Source organism: Siniperca chuatsi, linkage group LG24 (assembly GCF_020085105.1).
Source record: "Siniperca chuatsi isolate FFG_IHB_CAS linkage group LG24, ASM2008510v1, whole genome shotgun sequence".
Classification (NCBI taxonomy): domain Eukaryota; kingdom Metazoa; phylum Chordata; class Actinopteri; order Centrarchiformes; family Sinipercidae; genus Siniperca; species Siniperca chuatsi.
Genome location: NC_058065.1, coordinates 7861116 through 7885016, shown reverse-complemented (window position 1 = coordinate 7885016; position 23901 = coordinate 7861116). Strand labels below are relative to the sequence as shown.

Here is a 23901-nt window from a genome sequence, read left to right as displayed (position 1 = left end):
AGATTAGCACACAAGATGGAATCAAACCAACCCTGATTTATAATTGGGAATGTAACACTGTATTTATATTCTCTCCTTGAACACGCAGCGGTTATGATTGATGTCACTGTAAAGTCATTTAAGACATCTTGAAGGACACAGCCAATAGTTTCCACTGACAGCTGAAAAGGGGAAAATTGCGGCTCTAGTGTGTGAGTGAGTGAACTGACAATTAAGTGGATGTGTCTAGGAAGGATACAGGGGAAATCAGTTATTAAGTTATTTCCATTTTGCATCACCATCAGTTGTCATAGAAACAAACTGTGACTACTGTGGCTAGTGGGTCATCAAAATGGAGCGCAGAGATGTTTGATACTGATAAAGGGAAAACATTAGGATCTATTGAAAGAAGCAAAATGGAAAAGTTGGCAGATGCTGGCCATAGAGTTATAATCTCAGCCTATTTAATAATCAATCCAAAGTGATTTGCATTAAAGCAGTTTGACATTTTGGGAAATACGCTTACTTTCTTGCCAAGAGATGGCTGAGAAAATCAATACTACTCTGCTGGTTAGCTTAGCTTAGCATAAAGACTGGAAACGGGGGAAACAACTTTCTGGCTCTGGCATCCCTAACGCACAATTAAAACATTATACCTAGTTTGTTTAATCTTTACTAAAAAACGTGTAAAAGTGTAAAAACATTTTACGGGTGTTATGGGCTGGAATATTTGTTGGCTGGGACCAGTAACTTCAAGCAACAACTGTTACTGAGTTATACTTACCGGACTTAGATAGGAGCGGTATCAATCTTCTCCTCTAACTCTTGGCAAGAAAGCGAGTAAGCATATTTCCAAAAATGTAAAACTATTCCTTTAAGTGAGCTAGCAATCCAGGTTGGTAAAGTTTACGGCATTTATGTTTGCCAGTTGACATCTGTCTCCATCTGATGCAGATATTATGCAGGGGATAAAAAATGTGCTTGTGAACCTGAAATATGCCTCATTGCATGGGATTCCCCTCAGCATTCAGGGATGACAAATCACTACATGTCATGATAGGAAGGACAAATGTCAATGATAAACTGAACTAACAGTGTCACAGAGAGGGAGAGTAGGGAACTCAGACTATTGTGATATTGCCCTGTAATTTTAAAAAGTTACTGGCAGCATGCAGAGAGCAGAATTACATATGTAAATTATCTAATTATGTCAACTTTTCATTACAGTTACAATCATTGGAAATCACTTGATAAATTTCCACCAATGTCCAAATCCTTGTTTTTAAGCGTATTCCTCTACATTGTATCGAGGACAGTGGATGAAAGTCTTACACAACTTCTCTATGATAACTCCCTGAAATGTTCTGCATACTTCTAGACACTGAGCTGTTTTGCCCTCAGGTTGATTAGCCATTCAGTGGGTGGCCCTCTTCATCGACACGCCATCATCTTCATCTACGGTCCGCTTTGATGATACACTGGAGACCGGGAGCTGCGGCGGGTCAGCTTCATTCGCTGCATGCTTATGGGTAAGAAACCACTCTTTTATCAACTGACCCATGAATATTTATGACTTCACATGGGGGAGAAAAAAAAGTATACAGTAAGCTATTTCAGCCCTGCTTTCAGACAAAATATTGTTCTGCATGGCTGGTCAAAGCAATGTCTGTTAACACATTGCTGAAGTAGTCAGAACTGACACGTCTTCTGACACGCTGTGTCAAAAGAACAGCATGACATATCGTTACTACAACTCCTAACTCAGAGATGGTGCTCAAGTTCAATTGTAGTTTAAAAATATAAATGAACCATAAAGACACTGCAGCATTCAATCAACCAATCAACTCAGGTGGTAGTTGGCTGTGCAGTAATCAATTCAGAAACACAATTTGCAACTTCATGCAAGGATTTTGAAAAATATAGTTTGACTGCCATTTGAACAAAAATGTAATGATTTAAGAGACAATTTTTATAGATACTTGAAATCAGTTAATGAAATCATGAAAGCTACTGTCAGACACAAAATGCATTCTTTTTGTTAATGAGAAGCTGAATACTCAATCATTGTAAAGTATGAGACTTCTCATGCAGATTTCACACCAAGTTGAAAACTTTTCTGACTGTATTCCTTTTCCTTGACAGCATCATTAAACAAGACTTCTGCTAACTGAGTCCTTAAAATAAAGTTGGCTAAGTGCCCTGAGGTTGACCTGAGGGCTTCTTAAGCCCTTTTCATACATGGAATACTTTACAGTGCTGTTAAATTAAGGGCCTTTTCTCATTCAGACAAAGGTGTCTGTTATGTAAATATAACTCTTATTTAACTCCTATTTACTTTATGTAAAGCGTTTTGCTGGATATTCATATTTTCATTCTTGCATTTGGATTGGATTCAATTAAAAAATTTAGGGAGGGACTGATGGTCAGCGCTCTTAACATGGTGAACAATATGTGTTTAATCGAGACTGTCCTTCCAAGAGGAAAAACAGCATTCGTTGTTCAATCAAGTGCCCCAAAACAACATATGTTTACATTCAAGTAACAAAGCCCTTTAGCAGCTGTAGTAGTTATGACAGGAGCAAAAGAGGACGTAAGGTGATGTTATTATATAGTGACAAAAGATCAAACTTTAACACTGGAGACCACTGTTCATTTCCCATTTCCAATCAACAGTCAGGGTTGCTTTTCGTTAAGCATGACCACAATCCTCCCCTAACCTTAATCACGTGTGTATCGTTGTAACCATGGCGACGAAGGTCTCCTAACCCAAATAAAGTAGTCATTTTAACCCACACCACGATGCTTCCCTAGCCATAACAAAGTACTAGTTAGAACAAAAAACAAACAAAACATCTACACCAATTTGCATTAATTTTTTTGACAATTTTGGATGGTTTTGACTCTCTGAGCCTTCAACAGTTGTTTATGTGACACAATCAGACACGTTTAGAGAGGAAAATCATTTTTGGTATACTGCGCATAATTCAGATGCCTGAAGTCAAAAGCCAAAAAGGTTAAGAACCACTTTTCTAAGATAAACCTGAGGGATCACATGTAGAATTAGGAGCAGCAAATAGTAAGATACAGCAAAGAAAAAAGAATGAAAGCATAAAAAGAGTCCAAAAAGCAGTCCAGGATTATTTGCACAGGAAAGTGTCCAGATTCATCTCCTTTTCTGTTGGCTGTCACTGGTTCTGTATGGAAAAGAATTAATGTCCATTCTGACTTTAGCACAAAAGATAGCTTTAAGTGCTCAACGCTGGACCTCAGGAGATGAGGTGGATGCCCTATAGCTAGTTTCAGTTTAGTTCAGTTTAGTCCTCATCCTTTCTTCTTTCTTCTTCCTCCAGGGGCCTTCAGACAGAGAAATACTGTGTGTCTGGCTCTTTTATATCAGTTTGTTTATCTTACCTCACAGCCATATCCCCAGGCACCACAACACAGAACAGTTCACTGTCTTCAGCTGATTGATAAAACATGTAGCACAGTCTGTTGCATTCATTGACATATCTGAGCCTCCTAGCAATCTCCTCTATCTCTATCTGCTTGTGTTCAGGGCCTCTGTGTTGTTCGACCAGTCCAGGTTGTTGTCAATACTGTATATTCTCTGGTAACCCTGGTGGCTTCCTGTTCCTTAGGAAAACCTGTGCTAAGATGGCTCATCTTGCTCCACCTTGCCCTCACGATTGCAACCCATAGAAGGGGAATGATCTTAGTGAATTCTCCAAGTGACATGCGGCATATAGAGAACAAACAAGATTCAAATTCTTCCCATTTTCCATACCTACAAAAATTGTTCTTCGGAGTAAAAAGAGATTTTCACCTCTAGCTTCAGGGCAAGAAACGTTTCGCATGGGGTTGCTAAGCGACATTAGCATTCGTTTGGAGCAACCTGATGAATGTAAGTCCAATATTTACTCTCCTTTTAGCTCTGTTTTGGTCTCCACAAACTACTGAAGGAATTATCTGGTTCTTTAGCTGCTTAATGCTTCACTATGTTCACTTGCTAGTGGCTAACTGAGTTGGGACTCCACCAATGAATTCATTCATTTGTGTGATTTTAACTTAACTTTTGTTAGGAGAGCATCCAAAATCCAGAGAGCCATTGAATGCAGCCTTCTAGCTGCCATTGGTCAGTCTGATCTGTGACCCATGATGTCACCAGGTCAACAAAAGGGGTCAGCGGCCACTGTTCTGTCTCTTTTCTCCGCTCTTCTCTCTACATTCAGACCTGATGGCATGGTCTGTTCAGTGTACTGTTGAATAGTTAAAGGATTAGGCCGCAACACAAGTGTCCTTGTCTTAAAATTTCTGGTTAGCTCACCGCTAACCAAGAGTAAGCAAGCTCTCTTTTCTCCTGGCTTTGTCTCCAGCACTGCTGCTCAGCAACAGCTGTTACTGCCGTGTAATCTGCTTGGAGCAGAAACACCAAACCAAACTCTCTCTCTTACCACAGCGCTGCAAGAGCCTGCCTAAGATTTCTGCAACAAAGTTTAGTGCCAACCACTGCCACACACAGTCTGCCAGCAGACGGAGCGACTGGGTCCTCCATCTGCACAACGGACTGCACAGCACGGTTTTCTTCAATCGGAACCAACATTCTTCCCTGCCTGGCTCATCCAACGGAACCGCCAGATAACAGCAGCACGTTCAAAGCAACCGTTCTTCCTTTACGGACTTGTAACATAACCACTGAACCTATAACTGGGCATTACATAGCTTCACATAGCATAACAGTACTTGGCTAAGCACAGGGCTATGTTACTTTGTGAATGTACTGTATATGTATTTATTTGGTTCATTGAGTTGTATTGTTGTGATGCGCTTTTTACTGTTAGGTTACGTTGGTAGCCACATGTTATGATGTTAGTTAATGTTATGCTTCACACAGACAGAGTCTTTGCATGCTAACTAACTCTCTTTTAACCTGGCACCGTTTATCCTATACAGTGCACACATCCACTCCAATATGACTATAACAGAGCCACACTTATTAACCTACATGCCCTTGACGCCATTTTTGAATTTCCTTTCTTTGTCTAGCCATGCGGCTGCTGTTCTGCTCATCGATCATTTTGAGTTGGTTTAACGCCATCTTGGACCCAAGCAGCCATTTTGGGGACACACACACACACCCTTTGTTCTGTAGTTTAGTGCATTTAGAGTTTGTGTGTTTTTGCTTTGTTTATCTTTGAATAAACGCTTGTGTATAATTATGCTGGTTTTCTTTAATGTTGCACAAGAGTGAATAATTTGCCAACCTCTTCTATGTTGAACTCCAAATCCTTCAACCTATTAGCTAATGATGGTAATTCTGGTTATAGTTATTAATTTAATTATTAATTTGGGTACCAAATTGAAAGTTTAGTATATTATATGAGACTCAATCAATTGATTGGTTATCGTTTCTCTTATTTAAGGAAAGTGGTGCCCTCGAGGACTTTATTAATAAATAAAGTTATTATTTATGATTAACTTTGATCATTCTGATTAATTTGAATTTAATTGATTGCAGCTACACAGTTTGATGCCCCTTTAACCATTGTAAATCCCAACATTTGTCTGCTGTTTGGTGCTGGGTAGGTAATGTACAGTGGGGTTATCAGACTAAAATAAAAAGTCTGCTGATGAGTGCTATGAGAGTGAACCAAAACACTAAATCTGTGGGCTGTAAAACCAAAAAAATGAGCTGAAAGACTCCAAGTCAGGTGATAATTGTCTGTGGGTTAATCACTATGAGCAATCTCTTTCACATTATACATTTAAATAATTGTTAATATAAAAATATTGATTATAGTGGCTTTAAGTAAAATTAGTTAAGTAAATATGAGAAATTAGAAAGAAGGGCAGCTTTAAGAGCACATTTTGAATGCTCAGGATAAAAACTAGACAAAAGTGCATGTACTGCTGTAAAAACTGTCCCCTTGCCTGGTGGTACCATATTGTACAAACTCAGTTTCATTAAGTCTTAGTTTCCTCTAAGTACTTTTTATATTTCATGTGGACCAAATGGTGTTTCTACTAATCAGATTTTGTCTGCAGCTTTGGGCACGTCTAAATGTGAGAGTCTTTAGGGATCAACAGAATGAGTCTCCTTGAGGCAAAGTGAAGTTCACTTTAATGTGTCTCCCTCAGGGTGTGGCTCCCTCAGAGAGTGTGCTCTTCTCAGGACTCTCAGCAAAGTGCTGCGCAGCCTGTCCCGTCTCAGCACCGCATGGCAAGTGTCGTGCTGCTGCAATAATAGGTCGTGCCTCATTGAGCAGGCTTATTGGATCTTCCTCAGAAGTGAGGTAAGTGGTGTGCTAAATTGAATGCATTTCATAGTTTTTGGGCGGAGGGCCGCTCTGCTATTACATTAGGTGAAAGAGAATTACATAGGCAGAGACAATATTGCAGCTGTTCAACCGTTACAAGACGCTCGTGGCCTTAGTGAAATCACATTTCAATCACTTTCAGCAGTCTCAGGTGACTCGCTGTAAATGAGGACAAATGAGAAAATTAAAATGACATCCTTCGATTTTTGGGCCACAGAGCCCACAGCCAATCGCTAATTGAAATTTTCAATCACACTAAAGAACAAAGAGAATTTAAAAAGATCACGCCAATGGTAGCTGAAAAAGCAGACCTTCTATAAGTGTGCCAATGATGAACTTACCTGAGTCAGTGGAGCTGAATCTGTCAAAGCTGACAACTGTATTCTGATACTACTGTACTACTGCGCGTTCAACCTGAATTTCCAGCTGAGTTCCTTCACATCAGTGAGTGCTGTTTCAGAATCACTGACTTGACTCTGTAGATGATCAAAATACTGTAAACAAGCTCTGTGTCAACTTCATGTTATAGTCTAGTAACAGGCTCAACAACACTTAAGTGATCACTTAGTGAGGCAATTGTACTGTATATGTCTTCATTTGTAACAACAGTAAGAAAATATAGGTTCCTTTGCAATCACCATGGAGGTAAAGCTGCTCCTGTGTACACTATCCTTGCTCAAGTTATTATACTTTTAACCATGGGCATCTGCAGACTTGAATGCCTTGTAGGCTCCAGAATGGAAATAATATGTGTGTTCAATTATTAAAACAACAACAACAGTAATAGCAAAGTTTGTGTATGCAGAGGAAACTCAATCCCTAATGCATGCTAATCTGTTGACACTGTGTGAAGAGAAGCATGTGTCTGCTTGGAACTTTACTGCATAGCTTCCTTTAAAGCTCTGTACTGACGCCCGGCTGGATTTGGATCTTTTGGTTTGTATTCAATAAGATATATGCTGATAGTGACTTGGAAACAAGATTATTGACTATAAGAAGATTATGCTTCACACCAAAAACTATCCCACCGTTGGTTTACAAGAGTTCCATGCAATTTTAAGCTATTCAAGACATTTTAGAACTATATTCTTATGCTTTTTCAGGCCTTACAAGAACAAGACGACCTCAAGAACACAAATGTTTGGTTCAAAGTACAGACTGTAGAAATACAAGGATGTAGCACCTGAAATTACCCAGAAAACTAGAAAATTAGATGTGGGTTTAGCATTTCCTTTGTCAATTTCTGTAGCCATAAAATCCAAAGTTAGAGAAAATGGTAGCGCTGAGGCGAGACATACTTTACATATGGCATCCACCATGGTTGACAGTAATAGGCTGAGAAACATGTAGGTAAAGCATATGTGCCATGAAACATACCCCAAGTTATTTTTGAGAACCAAAAATGTCCAAAATCCCTACCAAGAGGAGACACTACGAGAAAGTAGCACAAGTGACTATTGGGACTCTAACTTAGCAGCAACAATGTTTTTTGTAGGAAAACATTGACTTTTAGGATTTCTACACTCAGATTTTCTTGCAGACAGCTCCTAGTGTCCATTACACAACGGTTAGTTACAGGCCTCTTGAAGGGGAACAAATTTCCACATCAAAATCAGTTTGCTAGTTTGCATATTTGCGTATTTCTGATTCTGATATAACGCCTTCTGCGGCTCTGCAGTTTTCATGGTTATTTACTGCTTATGAAGTACTTGCAGACTACAAATTCACAACAGAAAGCCTGTGCTACAAACTAAGGGTGTGGAGTCTGACAGGATACAGTGATTTTTGAACTTGAACTTAAAGCTGTGGATATTTTGGCCCCTGAACCTGCTTTAATTTAATTATTTAAAAAATCTGACTTCATGGACATACGATTCTAAATAGTTGGAGTCTCCATTTCAAGCACTGCGCTGTCTGATTGTACAGCTGTTTTTTTCAAGTCATCACAAATCTTCAAGAAACGACTCAAAATGTAACTCACCGTTGACTACCACGGCGATGTCCACAAAATCGATCTCGCCGCGGGCCTCTACACTGGCCTCACAGCGGTACACACCCTCGTCAGCCTTGGTCACCTGATGGATCTGTAGGTTGTTGTTTGCCAGCACCTGGAACCTGCCTTCACAGCACAGGTGAAGAGGAGGACAGACAGAAAGCCAGGCAAAGACAGAAAGAGAGCGGGAAGAGGAAACGACAAAAGAACAACAGTGTATGATAGAGAGAGAAGCGAGATAAGAAAGTTAGGAAAACAGCAGAGGAAAATTGCCATCTCCACTCTCTGGTAGCTAGACTGTCAATCTTCACTTCAGCACATTTACCTGATAAAGTCCACATAGATAAACACTCATGCAATTACAGTTTCAAATGGTCTCCACTCTCTCCTATTGTGGCCACTGTGAGATTGGCCAGGAGTGATGAGGCCTCTATCTCATTTCTCTCAAGCAAAGATATTTATAACCATGCATCGTAATTATAGTGAAATGATTAAAAAGAAAAAAAAAAAAAACCTTCTTCTCCATGTTTCATCATCACCGTGGCACTGAAGATTTGAATTTCAATTAAAAAACGTGACAGATTCAAGGGGTCACTCTTTCTAATCAGTGTTCAGGCATGCATTTTGACTAGAAGGAGGATGGGGAAGTGGTGTAGAGAGTTGTAAATCAGGGAGGAGAAGAAGAGGAAATAATGAATCCTAGTCTACTGGTTCCTACTATTGCACCTGCCTTCTATCAGAAAAAAATATTACTGAAAGTGAATCTGTACTCTGAGTGCTTCTCTACCTCTATCTGTATTTTTCAGCCAATTAATTGATATTTAACACCATTAAAGCAACTGAAAAGGGTGGAAGCAGGAAAAAGTTATACACATCATCTTTAGATCAAATGGGACAGAATATGATTGACAATATACACCTATATATACACCCACTTGCTGGAAATAGCTCTTTTCAAAAAATGCAGGGTGCTGGTTTGTACTTCATCTTATGGAACGTCACCATTCAACTGCTCTATAATCCAATCCCTGAGTCGCTTGTTAACATGGTTTCTGTCCAAGTTATATGCCTCCTCCAGGGCTGATGGGGTTTCTATTCATAGAATTTGATATCCTTGTCTTATTGTGAATCCACACAAAGGAAGGAAATAGCATTTCTTAGAGAACAGTATTTTTGGCACATTAGCATGTCTTTTCAATGAGAGAGAGAAATGGGCACATCGAGACTCATGAGCATTTTTCCTCTCAATAATCAACTGTACTTGGTAGGTTTACATTCAAAATGTAATCCTTTTGAGATTGCTGCTTACTTGCAACATTTATAACCGTCATAATCTACTACTGGAATAATCAAGATCAGTTACACAGTTTAATAATGCTGAGAGGTGTTGTGTGAAGTTAGTTTATCCAATACTCGATACATACCCTACTAATAATTACTTTACAAAAGTCACTCTTTAAAGCCCCTGAAAATTTGTATTGCAGTCTTAACTTTATCTTGATAACATTAAATACTGATGCACAGAAGAACGTGACGTAGCCTTTTCCCAACTGACCGCCTCCCACCTCAAACCAGTTACAAAAACACAAATACAGTTTTCAGGGGCTTGGATGAACATTTTAGACTTACCACAAAACTTCATATATCCATCCATTTTCTAAAACTTTTTCTACTTTTACTTTTTTTCCTAAGACATTTTAAAGCAGATTCTTGGAAGAATTTGAAACCTGCATTGTTTACATTCATGTGTGCTTGCTAGCAGTCTTCTTCTGCACTGCCTTTGTTGGCACACTGCTACATTTCTTGGCATGTTACCATAACTGACTGTCGATCAGCGGAATACAGTAGCATGAACCTTTAATTTATTTTGATAGTTGCCCTGCTTAGTAACTAATTCTATTACAAAAGTCATTCTTCAAAAAAGTAACTAATAAAAACAGCAATAGAGATAAAAAAATAAAATATATTAAAACACCATCACATGTTCACCAAATTGATTATTTAATTCAAATTCTAGACCTATTTTCTACCCTGAGAATTAAATTTTAACATTTTGCAACATCTATCCATTAATCTTCTAAGCCACAGGGTCATCAAGGGTAACTCAACCAGCAATCTTTTTTGCAAAAAGTATGTGTATAACTATGCAAATTATCTTCCAATGTATCCCCCCCCAAACAAGAGAAAATAATAATAACAGTAATCAAAAGTAAAGAATGTCATTGTGAAAGAAGGTCATGAAAACTTACTGTGGTGCTCTTCAGTGATCTCTTTGTCCTGGTAGTACCACACCACCACGGGAACCGGTGAACTAATGACATCACAGACCACCTCCGCTGTCTCACCATGGCGGAACTCCTGCGGTGACTGAACATCCCGAAACGTCAGCCTCTCTGAGAGATCAAACAAGATAGAATGGAACAGCTCTTTTATTGTGAGTATCCAGAGCAGACAATTTATTGCAGGTCTGAACATCAAAAGGAAAATAAGAAAGAACTGCTGTGCATTTAAGGTTATGTTAACTATTACTGTTTTGAGACAGAATTTAGGCTTAGGGGTTTGGAAAAGTTACTTTAAAATACATTTCATTCCAATTTTCTGTCTGGGTTGCATGCCGCAAATTGAGTTGTTTGTTTTTTTTTAGGTTGTTTGCTAGTTTTGTTGATAATGCAGGTCTAAGTGTTGGGATGGCCTCTATTTGGCCACCTGGCAGAATGCTTTGCTGTCCTTAAAAGCCCAAGAACAGTGCCTGACAAAGAAATGAAAAAAAAAAAAACATCAAATTTTTTGTCCTGGACAGAATACATAATTGGTTTTGGTAGCACAAGGTTGCTGGTATACCATCTTACCCTGCTCCTTATCTTTGATTTTGAAAGATCTTAAAGGTATTTGTCTTTGTGCTATATAAATAGTTTTCTTTCCCTAAAGATAAAACTTTATATTGTTAATATTCAGTATTTACTGTTTCTTATTGGGTATAGCTTGTCTGTGGGTGATCATGTCATTATAACAAGACCAAGAGTCTACAGCCATGCTAGTGGCTCAGGGATCAGCAAAGTGATTACAATTCATCCTTAGGGGGGCGTGCATGTCTGTACCAAATTTCATAGCAATCCATCCAATAGTTTTTTAGATATTTCAGTCTGGACCAAAGTGGTGGACCAACCAACCAAATGATGGACAGCCCAACATTGCCATCCATAGAACCAAACAGGTACAGTGGCCAAAACATACATTATTAAGCACTGCTGTCATGTGACACAATGCCTCACAATTCTGATCTAAACTGTTTGGAAACAGGCACATGAGAAACAATGTGTGCACTGGAAATGGAGGGATAGCATTCACTCACAAAATCAAATAAAACAAAAGCTAAATCCCGCTTTGACTGTTTTCTGGGACAATGATAAAGCGATTCTGGTGAAACAGCGCAGACAGAAGGGTGGCCATTTTACTTGCTGCCAATCACAACCATGACAAAAAAAATCAATGAGCAGAGATATTCTGCAGCCTCTCTGTTTGCACAATTAGACAAGAACACAGGCAGCATTTAATTCACTGTCTTGGTTTCAGGAACGCTTCGATAATAGATCCCACTTTGTGCCTTTAAAGCTGTGTCCTCCCTCTTGACAAATATTTTGTGTTTTGACAAATTGCTTTTATGAGGACACTGTTCTTGGAGCAGCACTTCTCCACAAACAGTACGTGTCTTCGGACCACGCTCTCGTTCGGATAGTCGGCTTTGATGTGTGCTGGGGCTGGCATCGCTAGAGCTGCAACCATCTGCTATCATCTGCGTGCTGTATTGTGAAGGTGTGAATAAATCAACGACAGCTCCCCTATCAGTCCCTTCTGTTAGCGAGGCTTCAGCATTAGCATTTTGCTGTGTGATTTATGCCAGGCTGCTCCCTAAAATGAGCTTTCTCTCCCCGACTGCAACGTCCGCTTGCTAACGTGCCTGGTATCTTAGTGTCTTCATTAACTTCAAGGATGCCTTTGCATGTTTTTGTCATTCACTCTGGTGGTTCCTTACCAATTTCCCCCTTTGTGTTCTTCTTTTTATTTCCAAAATCTGTTGCTCTCCCACTCCCTCTGTCTTCCTCTCAGGTTTGAACGCTTCTGGTGTCACTTGTTCCTTCTATTTGTATCCATTTCCTTTCTCTTTTGTTGTCACACTGCTCTACAAGAAAATCAGTAAGGGAAACATAGAGTAACACTCTACTGCACACTTGACACTGGTGAATTGAGAATATACTCAGTACTCTGGAGTTTCTGTTCCGTTGTTCGCCTACACATCACTGCAAGGATAACTGTCTAATACGTTGACGAGCCAATTTCCCTGGACCTCTCTCAACTGGGACGTAGATTTGTTCCTGTCTTTACTGGCCAATTTTGCTTGTTTCCTAAAATGAGCTTATGCATCATTATTGCTTTGTCGTTAATAAACTGAGATGAAATGAAACGACTCCGACATTGTACTGGCTTACTTTAATATGAATTTCTTGTCACGTTGGATGGCTGCAAAGGCACCAAACTGCTGCAGTTAATTCAAAGCAATTTTCAGATTTTGCTATCAGTGAATTCAAGTTTTTAGTCAGGGAAAACTATTTAGATTTCAATCTTATGTGTGGGACAGCAAGAGTTTTAGAATGGAGTTAGGTAAGCCTGTATTTAGGCACAGCGATGATTTAAGCTAAATGCTAACGTCAGCATGCTACATGCTCACAATGATAATGCTAACATGCTGGTGCTAATGATGGTGATGCTTGCATGCTAATATTAGCTAATTTTCACTAAACACAAAGTACATTTGAGGCTTATGTAAATGTCATTAGTTTTGGAAGTACTGGGATTTAACTAAAGTATTTGAAAAGTGAAATTTAGAAAATTTTGTCAGTGGACACCAAAGCAATCCATCCAATGGTTGACATATAGACAATATAGACATTTTACTCAAAACTACAAATGTGAAGCACATGGTGGCACTCAAGCAAAAGTCAGATGACCACCAAAGTCTTTAGGTGTCATCCTCTGGGGACCATGGATGTCTGTACAAAATTCTGTGCCAGTTGGCCATGGAGGTGTTGAGATATTTTACTGGATAAGTTAAATCTTTGACCTGCTTGTGGCGCTAGAGGAATTCAGGGGATCACCAAAGTCATTATGAGGTTCTTCCTCTGGGGACCATAAATGTCTGTATCAAATTTCATGGTAATTCATCCAGGAGTTGTCGATATATTTCACTAAAAGACAAAAATGTAAACCTTATGGTGGTGCTAGAGAAATAGTCAGGGGATCACCAAAGTCTGTAGGATTCATCCTCTGGGGACCATGACTGTTTGTACAAAATTTCATGCCAATTCATCTAACATTGCTGAGATATTTTAGTCAGCACCAAAGTGGTAGACCAACCAACTGATGGACATTGCTTTCCCTAGAGCAATGCCACTAGCATGGCTAAAAAAGCACCAGGAAAGCCAGCAAGCAGCTTTTTTATGTTTGTATGAAGTTAACCCAAGTCCAGGCACCCGTTTAGGATACAAAACTGATCTGCCACTCCATGTAGCATGATTATAACAGGCCATCATGGAGATGTCAGCAACTACTGAGAGGATGTCAACACTTTCCCTCCCACAGGTCATGAATTTCATGTACAACATGTTGTAGCGCACAGGCCCATGCACCGCCCGAGGAGTCCTTGCCTGCTCTGACTGTGCGCTGGCAGAAAGGCTGGCTGGAGCTTTAGACAGCTTTTCATCCGCATGCTGCTCATGCAATCTACACCGAGGGCGCGAGTGAGTGACGCCCTGTTGCCATGGAAACAATGGTTTTAGGGAGCTGGTTATGTGGTGAATGAGGCGAGGGCTGAGTGGTGGCAGGTGTGATTGAGGCTGTGATGTCTCCCCTAATGGTTCACTGGGTGAGGATGAAAAAGGCAACCACACAGCAGGTGATGATTTCCAGAGTGTGTGCACATAAAATTGTGCGTGTGTGTGTCCTGGAATCAAATCCCTGTACCTTGACGTTTTCTCCAATTAAACTTGGGGAAGACTCCTGATCAAAGTCTGGAATATCTGGGTATTTGGGTTATTCACATCTCAGAATTCGTTTGGTTCTTATGTAATCTTTTGTGACTTTTGTACCTTAACAGGGCCCTAGCAAGGATTGTAGAAGTAGACTAATCCAGGTTGTAGGTGAAAGTAAACAAGTCGCTATTTCTGTGGTGGCATCTCACTTGTAAATTACATGCAATTACATTGTAATGTTTGCAGAGAATTGACCAGCTTTTGCTAAGAAATATGTCCAGGATATCCTGTAGAACCTGTTATATACTGTAGTAATCAAATGCCATTGAAATAAATGCTATAATCCTAAACATGAACTTTGCAACTAAATTTAGTCTAGACGTCTGCAGACACCTGCAAATCACCAAAATCACACTTACTGGGCTGTGCTGTAGCTTGTAAAGTTGTGTTTTTCATGTGTTAGAGTGTGTTAGATTTTTATTAAATTATGTATTTAATCTGATTCCAGTGCACGGAATCATTGATTAAAAGTTTGTTGATTTACAATAATAAATTTGCCTAATGCTGGTTTAATTACTACACAGAACTTTCACATTAATTTTGGCGCAGCCCAAAGCCTGCACCATAACCTGTGTTATGGGACTGAATAATTTGAGATTGAGACTACCTTGATCTGTCAGAGAGGCGATTGCTGACCACGAGTAATCCAAATATCAGTGCTTTCACTGTCGATGAAACTGTGTTCGTATGTGCAACCACAGTGATGGTGGCATCACTAGAAGGCACAACACCAAATATAAGTTCTAAAATCTACATCTAAAATACTTTATTATTTTGATTTAGAACTGTTTAATTTGATGTTCTGTAAATTTTATTACTGAACATGCTATTTGAAAACGTTCTCCATGCTGTCAGGAATTCTGATGAAGCAATACTGAATCCTTGATTATTTATTGTTTGTTGACTTGAAATTAGTCACATTTAATATATTGGATACTTAAATCAGCCTTTAAAATACCCACCATGTGTTAGTTTTTTTGTTGTGCAATCTAACTCCCCTAAGTTGCTAAAAGCCCTACATTTCCAGAAAAAAATACATGGAGGACATGATCTCAGTGTCCCCAAAAGTAGCTATAATTCTGGTCCCAAATGTTTTTTTAAATTCTTGTCTTCAGCAAATCACAGGAATGAGCTGCTAGGGTTTAAGCTGGACGTCTAGCTAAAGGACACTCTAACAGGACAAATGGCTAATTCACTGCTCGCCGTGAGGATGGATCCTGCGATGGGACAGTCCCTGTAACCACTGAGTCACCCCTGCCTCGTAACATTAAGTTTTGCCCAAGAAATAGTGATGGGTCAGCAAGGCAGGTTAGCCTCAGTGCCACATCCCTCATTATGTCTGGCAGGATCCCAGTCCCATGGCATTAGTAGCTGTCATTATACTTTAATCACAAGAATGAGTGTAACACACACGCTCACACACAAAGTCAAAGGTACACATAGACCGAAAATGTACATGCACACAGATAGAGGTAACATTTCTAACAGCTTGTGGCTGTGGTGAGGCTGGGAATATGAATAGACTGGCTATCCCTGTGATCAAACACTAATGTGAGAGGTTTATTCTCTTCATGTCTGAATCTCCTCAGGAGGCAAACACAGAGCATCTGCAGGCAAATGTGTAAACGTGTATGTGAATGCACGTTATCTGTTAAGCTTACGGTAGATCTCCAGCACGACAGAGGCCTCCTCAGTATGGCCGCTGCTGTCAGTGGCCTGGCAGCGGTAGATACCCGCGTCCTCGATGATGGCGTTGTAAATGATGAGCCTGGATCGTGACGTCTCCGTGTGGAGTGACATTCGCTTGGAGGGCATGATGCGCTCGCCCTGGGGGTTGTACCACTCCAGCCTTACTGGCTCACCGATAGCTAGGAGCAAGGTCAGAGAAAGAGAGATAAAATAAAGTGATTATGATGAGTACATTTTACTCTCTTAATAGCCAAGGCATGATCGTATCAAAATTCTGTTTTCCTTTTCATGTTTACATTCACTGCTTAGGAAAGGGATGTTTCCACGATTACTCCCACTCACACCTGGGATGTATTCAGAAAGGCTGCTGACATTTAAATGCCTGAGGACATTTATTACTTCCTTTGCAATAGGTTGCCTCTTGTTGACTTCCAACAGCTTTTTGTATTTTCCAAATTGGTCCTATAAGTTGGACCTTTAACCCTCCAGTCCCAAGATTATTTGTGAAAATATTGGATTGCCCATGAGTGACATTTGGCAACTCTATGAATGAAGTCAGTCAGCCTAAAAGATGCTCAGCCAGACTGGAAAGACAATGTACAGACAATGTAGTTTGATAACAGCTGGTTGATTTTCCTGGTTTGTGTATGCAGCTAATGTAGTCTAATGTACTGTTTCAAATATTTTTTCCCCTTTACCCAGAACTTTCTAGAAAGCAAAATTCTGCTGTGCAAGAGGGTGTCTGAGGCTGCCCGATCAACAACCCCTGTTTGAGACTTGGGGAAAACTTGGACACATCGCGAAGACAACATTCTGACTGATATATTCTTGTCTAGCTGACTAGTTAAGATTTAATCAGACTTACATTGTGGAAGAAGTTCTAGAAATTATTTGATGAATAATTAGATGATAATCAGATTCCGAAATAAGCTAAGTATGAGGTACATTTTGTATACAATACAGTGCTGCCATTGAATAAGTTTCCTATTTTCCTGATGTATTTCACTAAGGTTTTACATGTCAATACTACAGCATTGCTGCTCGCTTTGGTCCACTGAACAGCTGAGGACCATCCAACGTTGTTGTTGGAACTTGTTGAGGGAACAGACGGCCTGAAATTATATGATTATGTCATAATCTTGGATTTACATACCTAATAAGCCTGTAAAGGAATAAGGGACATATGTAGGTTGTAAATTCCACTCTCCTTTCCAAGATTATGCAAGTATACAAACACACACACACACACACACACACACTAAACACAGAAACAAATGGTAGGCCTGATCCAAAGCTAACTTGAACCGTGATTAAAATGGTGTCCGTGTGTATAGCCTGTGAAACATCAACTCATGGCTACTGTGGGAGATGATGGGGCCAGCAGGTGCCCTTTGCCTGTAAATTCTGCAAATATAAGTGTCAGTATGGAGGGCCATTACTTGGCCTATCAATCAGCCAGATCCTTGAACAAAAGAGGAGATGGACAGAGGCTTGTCCAGAGACTGGTGCTGGATTTAAATAAGATTACAAAAGAAGAGCAGAAAATAGGAGTAATACAAGTTTGTGACACCCGTGTCATGTTTTGAAAAATGGCAGTAGCCAGTGGCAAGAGATAAGCCCCCAGAGAGAGAGAGAGAGCAGGAAGCAGGCAGTTTGAATGCTCTCTTTTACCTTCAATATCGGCAAGATGCCTTTGAGCGAAGGTTTTAACCTCCAGCTGTTCAGCAACAGAGGGTTGTGATGGTTCATCTCAGGAGCTCCCAGGTGTAACTGTGAGGAGATGGCTTGATGTGGGGCAGGATTTCGCTGGAAACATTTTTGTCCAGCATGTACGGTTAGGTAAATAGCTTATGACATGAATAATAATCTCTCAATTTGATAGTGCACCAGTACATGCAGGTAAATGATGATAAATGACCTGATTGACAAATTTGCCTCTTGATGCCTGCACTTGCACTGCATCATAGAAAAACACAAAGGCTCCAGCTCACACCCCAGAATGCTAACACTGAGCATCATCACAATGTTTCCAACAACCATCAGCATCATATCAGCATGTGTGTCTGCTGCTCGTTACTTTCAAGGCCAACAAATCTAATGAGGCAATCAAACACGAGCATTGCTAAAATGATATTACAGTACAAGCCATTCTCCTCATCACTCCGCTTTCCTTCACATGTGACTTCCCACTGGACCCTCGTGGTTCATGTGGGTACTTGTGGGGAAGAGATAAGTGTCTAGCATCGCTACAGGTGTCTCTTTATATCTGTTAACACAATGTTATCACCTCTTACCATTTTACAGTCTATTGACAGCAGAGACAGCTAAATATGTTGAAGTTGATGCAGCTAACATGGTGACAGGCCATTTGCTTCACAGATGATCTCAGAAGACAAGAGTGTGTAGCATGCTGTCCTGTTTTCCACGCTCAGCTCTGCTTCTCTCTGTGTGTCTTTACAACGGTATGAATAGCTGGTGAAAAGCTCTGGCATTATTACAGATTCTTGGCAAAAGAGAACGCTCAATGACTGGCTGTACTGAAGGTAGAGTGTGAAGATAATGACAATCACTTTTCTAGGTGCTAGCAAAATGTCTACAATGCAGCATGCTGGTTGATCGCCAGCTTCCATTAACTGCTGATGAAACCAACAGCTCCACTTCGCTTCGGCTTGATTTTGAATTGCACATGGAAATAAACATTTTAAATAAGGGCTAGGGCCAGCAACAAAGCTTTGTATCTGTAAGGTGTTTCAGAGAATGTTTATAATCCTCCTTGGCAGTGAGGGAGCAATATAAAGCACCTGAAATATTGAAGCGATCTAAGCCTCCTGCACAAGGCAGATTATTGACTAGACGTGCCCCATGGCACCAAAATTAGCCGAGCGCAAGCCGAAACACTCCCACGTCCTCACAGTGGCTGGCACTGGAGCCATGGTAGTAATGATTTAGGTCTCCAGGGAAATAGATAATAGGAGAGAAACATGAGCAGAGCAGGGAAGGAATCACACTGGTCAGCATGTATATGTGTGTAGCTTGACACAATGTCAAAATTATTGGTTACATATTTATCTATCTATGCTGTAATGTCTGGCCAATGGGTAAACGTTGGTCTACTGGGACAAGTGATGTGACCTACCCTGCTCTAGTTAGAAGAAAACCACATGGAAACATAATAGCTGTTGGATCTTGTTGGACTGTTGAGGCTGCCTTTGTAGCAGCCTCTGTTTTATTTTGCAGCCAACACATGGCTCTCTGCCACTTCAGTCATAGGGGAGGTTAAACACACACCTAAACACCAGTTTATCAGCCTCCTTATTTGTTTTGCCATGAGCTCAGTTTGATTTAATCCTGACAGATGACCTATTTCACAACAGAAAAAGCTTGCTTTGTTTGCTAAAAAAAGGTCTAATTTACCGTTTTAAAAAGATGAGGTCTTGAAGGAAGCTACTTTATAATTATGTGCTTGTTTTCTATAATTCACATTAGTTGGGAAGTTTTCACTGACACCTGGTGATTTCAAAGATAATGTACTAAAGAGTGTTTCTGGAGGAAAAAAATTGCATTCATCTGTAGTAATGACTTTTAGATATCTATTTACTGCATGATGTTTTATTCAGTAATATACATATGGTGATAAATTTAGTATGAGAGGAGAAACCTATGGAGATGCTTCCATACAGTGCACAAGAGGTCACTGAATGGTTTGATGAGTGTGAAAATGATCATAATCAGATCTCCAGTGGAGGGCCAATGGGAGACTTTGGACAGACGTGTGACTGGGGTTCAAACTGAAAACACCCCTGTGTTAATAAAATGCATGGGGCTGTGTTGGTGGAGGCATATTTGAAGGTTTATCAGAGGCCAAAACACTGCACAATGGTTTATAATACTATGAGGAAGTTTACAAGGTACAAGTTATCATGGTGACAATCGTTTTATCCTCCATTGACGGTCGCCAGGTAAACAGGAGAAACATTGAAATTAATGAGGGGGCTGCGTGTTTTCATGCAATGTAATGTTGTTGTGAACATGTCTTTATGCTCGATTGCCGGAGACCGGGAGTCATTCATTCCAATAGAGAGCGAATGCCAGACAATAACAGACTAGTGACCCTTTCTGGTTGTTGGATTCACTATTGGGTCGCAGATACATTTGATTTTTCGAAGTCTGCATTGAAACTGGACTGTCAGTAAAACCAGAAGTAGGAAGTGAAAGACGAGAGCCCTGTATACAAAACCTGTTGGCTTTATTTAGACAGCAATTTCAACTTGTTTTGCACAGCAGAAAGTTTAATTACGGTTTGTACTTGTGATGTTAATGATGATTGAATATAATATGCCTTTTATTCCCTCTCCAAAATGTATCATTATCGGGGGGGATTTTGCTATTGGCTCATTTCACTAATCGTGAGAACCAAACCAAGCTTCGCCTTTGGTCATGATTCTAGGCTTTCCTTCCATGTTGTTTTGGCGGTTCCTTCCAATTTTGTCAGGCAAAGAGCTCCACTGTGCTGTTTCAGAGGCCGGGATTGCAACAATAAAAACAGTCCACCAAAATAGCAGAGCAAGTATCAATAGCAAACTCCACCACCATCATCATGACAACAATTGAGGGAAGGTTTTTTTAAATAATGGTGTTCATCCACCAGTAGCGCTCCAGAGACTTGTAGGATCTATGCCGATGAGCACTGAAGCTGTTTTGGATGCTTGTGGTGGTTCAACAAATTATCAGGACACTGTTTTGTTTTGTATTTGTCATCCATCTGTATGTGGTTATATTATCTATGTGGTAATATTTATTAGTACTTTATGGTTTTGTTTTGACATATTATGTCTCATCTGTAGTGTTATTGATATTATGGTCAGATTTATCTGTACATACAAAAAACAGCATCCATGTAATACAACTTACTCAACAGACACCATAATGATGGTGGATTGTTGCAGAAAATGCTCATATGCTCATTGTATGCATTTACCATAGTTATGTCCCTGACCTTTCCCACAACTATGATAATATTGAACAAACAAACAAGGAACAAATTCACTCGAGGTGAAAGGTGATACAAGCACAAATGCAGATTTTCTCTCGCAGACCACTTAGAGCTCAGCTCACTATTTTCTAAAGACAATCCCTCCAGCCATCCCCTCCTTCCTGCTATGCAGCTCAGTTCACCTGTTTTTTCTCTCTGCCTCTCACTCACTGCTTTCCTTTTCTCTTCCTGAACCCCGATACCTTCAGCTTTTTCCTCTGTGTCCTACCATGCCATGGCCTTAATTCAAATCTTCACCACAAAACATCTTTTTAAACCACTTTGTTGCGAAGGCATAGCAAAAAAAAGTATTCTGTATGCCGAGGTGGTGAATAAAAGCTAATTCTGCTGAAGGGACGTCTCACATTTTCTTCTAAAAGAATCTACAGTATGAATAGATGCCACATCATTCACTTTGAGGACAAGATAAAAGGGGAAAATGAATATTTAGAACATTTAGAGGCTATTCGATTGACATATATTAATTCATAATGTTTGTACACTCTTCAGCCTTGATGGGAGATTTAGTCAACAGCAAACTGTAAATTTTCATGTTTTAGCAGAATGGAGAGAATGTGCTGTTTTCTGTGTTTTATGATCATCCACCTCACATCTGGACATTAAAGATTTAACCATTAAAATAACTTTACATATACCTGGTACCAGTAGTTAGTAGTGTTCAAATTTCCATTTTTAGTGAGCACTTTGTGGACTTCTGGTATGTTGGCTGAGGTTCATAGTTTATTCTTCACCTTGGAAACATCAATTGACAAATCGTTCTCACCTCAAGCCAACATGGACGAAAAGTCCTTAAAGTGCATCATGGGATATCATCAAAAGCTTCAGAACAGCTACTAAATGAAGATTGGTCTGTCAATGATAATAAGTATTTTTCCCCCCATTTCTGTTCATTTTAAAGAACAACTTTGTGAGACCAATGCATTTTGGCTTGCGGCCTTGGATGATCCCGATGATGGAAAAAACATTCTTTGTTATTATCTATTAAGAGTTTAACAATCAAAAACTTATATTATACTTAAAAAGCTAAGTGACATCATCTTTTTCCAACAAAATCCACTGGTAAAAAAATCTTTGATGTGAACTGTCGGACCACATCAATCACTTGGAAGCTGAAAATATGTTTTCAGGGCAATTAGGTGCAAGTATACCATCAGTTACATTGTAGTTTAGATTAGTTTCAGAATTTGGAAGGTCTTAAAATAGATTCTCTGTTACATCCTGTACGAATCAAGTATTTAATATAGTCCTATGAAAAAAAGCTTCTTACTATAAGCAATGTGGTCCTACATGAACAAACAGTTTTGTTGGAAAAGTTTTTCTTATTTTAATTTGGAGATTTCTCTATTTGTGTTTGTGCTCTACTCACTGGTTTGAAGTGGGAGGGGCTCAATGGGAAAAATGTGATGTCACATACGTCTGACCACCAATCAGAGTTTTCTGAAATCTGATCAAATAACACCCACACAGCAGATTAGCTGAGCTTTTGAGTGTTAAACTCTTAGTAAATAATACCCAAGGATGTTTTTTTACGAACTTAAACTTGGACTGTTGCTTATTTAATCAAGAATATTTAAGGATATTGATAAAAAAAGAGCACATTTTAAGGGGCTTTAAAGGAAAGCGAAAAGACCTTTTTAGTTTAAATACATTAGGAAGAAACAGGAAAGATTCAGGAACAGACAAGAATGACTCAAAACCACGATGTGATACAAGCCTTCTTCCTCCAGGCTACCATGGTGACCTACATTTGACCTCATTTCTACCTAAAACAGCTTGAACAAAAAGTTGTGCTCTCTTGGAAAAAAATAAGGTGTTCTATCATTTTACCCTGCTGCCAATTCTTCCAGGCAAACTTTTTTAAACAAGAAAGATTTGTATCGATCAAGTGAATTGATTTCACCCAGGTTCCTTTCTCTCAAGAACAACACATTCACTTCTCTGTTCTGCCTTTCCTCACAAACAGCCCCAAACCATGAATCAACATACAATACAATTGCCTTTCTGTGCCTTCTGTTTCTTTCTTTTCTCTAATCCATATTTATGTAGGCTTGATCCATACAATGGGACTCTGCAACTTAAAGCCAAAAAGTCACTTTAAAAGACTTCTTTTTTTATATGTTTGCAGGCTCACTTCGGTTTCATCGGGCGTTTGTTTTTTGCCTCTGACTGTTCTGCCCTGCTTTTCAGCCCACTCCAGTTGGCAGAACAGCATGTGAATATGGTAAAAATCAGGCACAGCGCGACTGCCCATGGTGGAAAAGGGCAAAATAAAGCAACGAGTGACACAGACACTTCCTCCGACGCACTTTGACAGTGGTTACTTATCTCCCACCTCCAACACTCTTTTGCCTGAAAGCCTTTTTCGTTCTTCTCAGTCCTGTCGTTTTAGCTCTTTCACAATAAAAGCTTCTACCTTTGCCTTTCAATTCCTGCCATTTTGCTTCCATTTACCTCTATTTTTCTACCCCCCATTCTGTCCTCCTCAGCACATGTTAGACCTCCACACCCTTGACGATCCTCCCAGTGTGGTTCTCCTCCCTTGGCTGTTAGCTCCACGCTGAGTGGGTTGGCAGGAGAGAAGAGGCAGCCAGCAGGAGGCGGGCCCGGGCCTGCCAGAATGTGTTGCCACCCTACCGAGCCACTGGCACCGGCGTCAGGTTCTCTGTTACGGCTGAGTGTTGATATACCGTTCAGAGAGGACAATGAGGAGGAAGGATGAGAGGGGCGGGGGCATCCCTGTGTGGACCCAGTAAACGCTGGGTCACTCACCATATGGACAGCATGGAC

The 23901-nt window shown here is 40.0% G+C and overlaps 1 protein-coding gene across 3 annotated transcripts in view; it reads right to left on the bottom strand.

The window, feature by feature from the left end:
* The window catches only part of LOC122872205 (neural cell adhesion molecule 2-like), a 277482-nt gene that overhangs the window by 71406 nt on the left and 182175 nt on the right, over positions 1-23901 (bottom strand). For all 3 annotated transcript variants that reach the window (XM_044188127.1, XM_044188125.1, XM_044188126.1), the window contains exons 3-5: positions 16034-16240; positions 10536-10679; positions 8275-8412 (exon numbers count right to left, since the gene is read on the bottom strand). In XM_044188127.1, coding sequence (XP_044044062.1) covers positions 8275-8412; positions 10536-10679; positions 16034-16240 — 489 coding nt within the window. The remainder of the gene's footprint in view (positions 1-8274; positions 8413-10535; positions 10680-16033; positions 16241-23901) is intronic.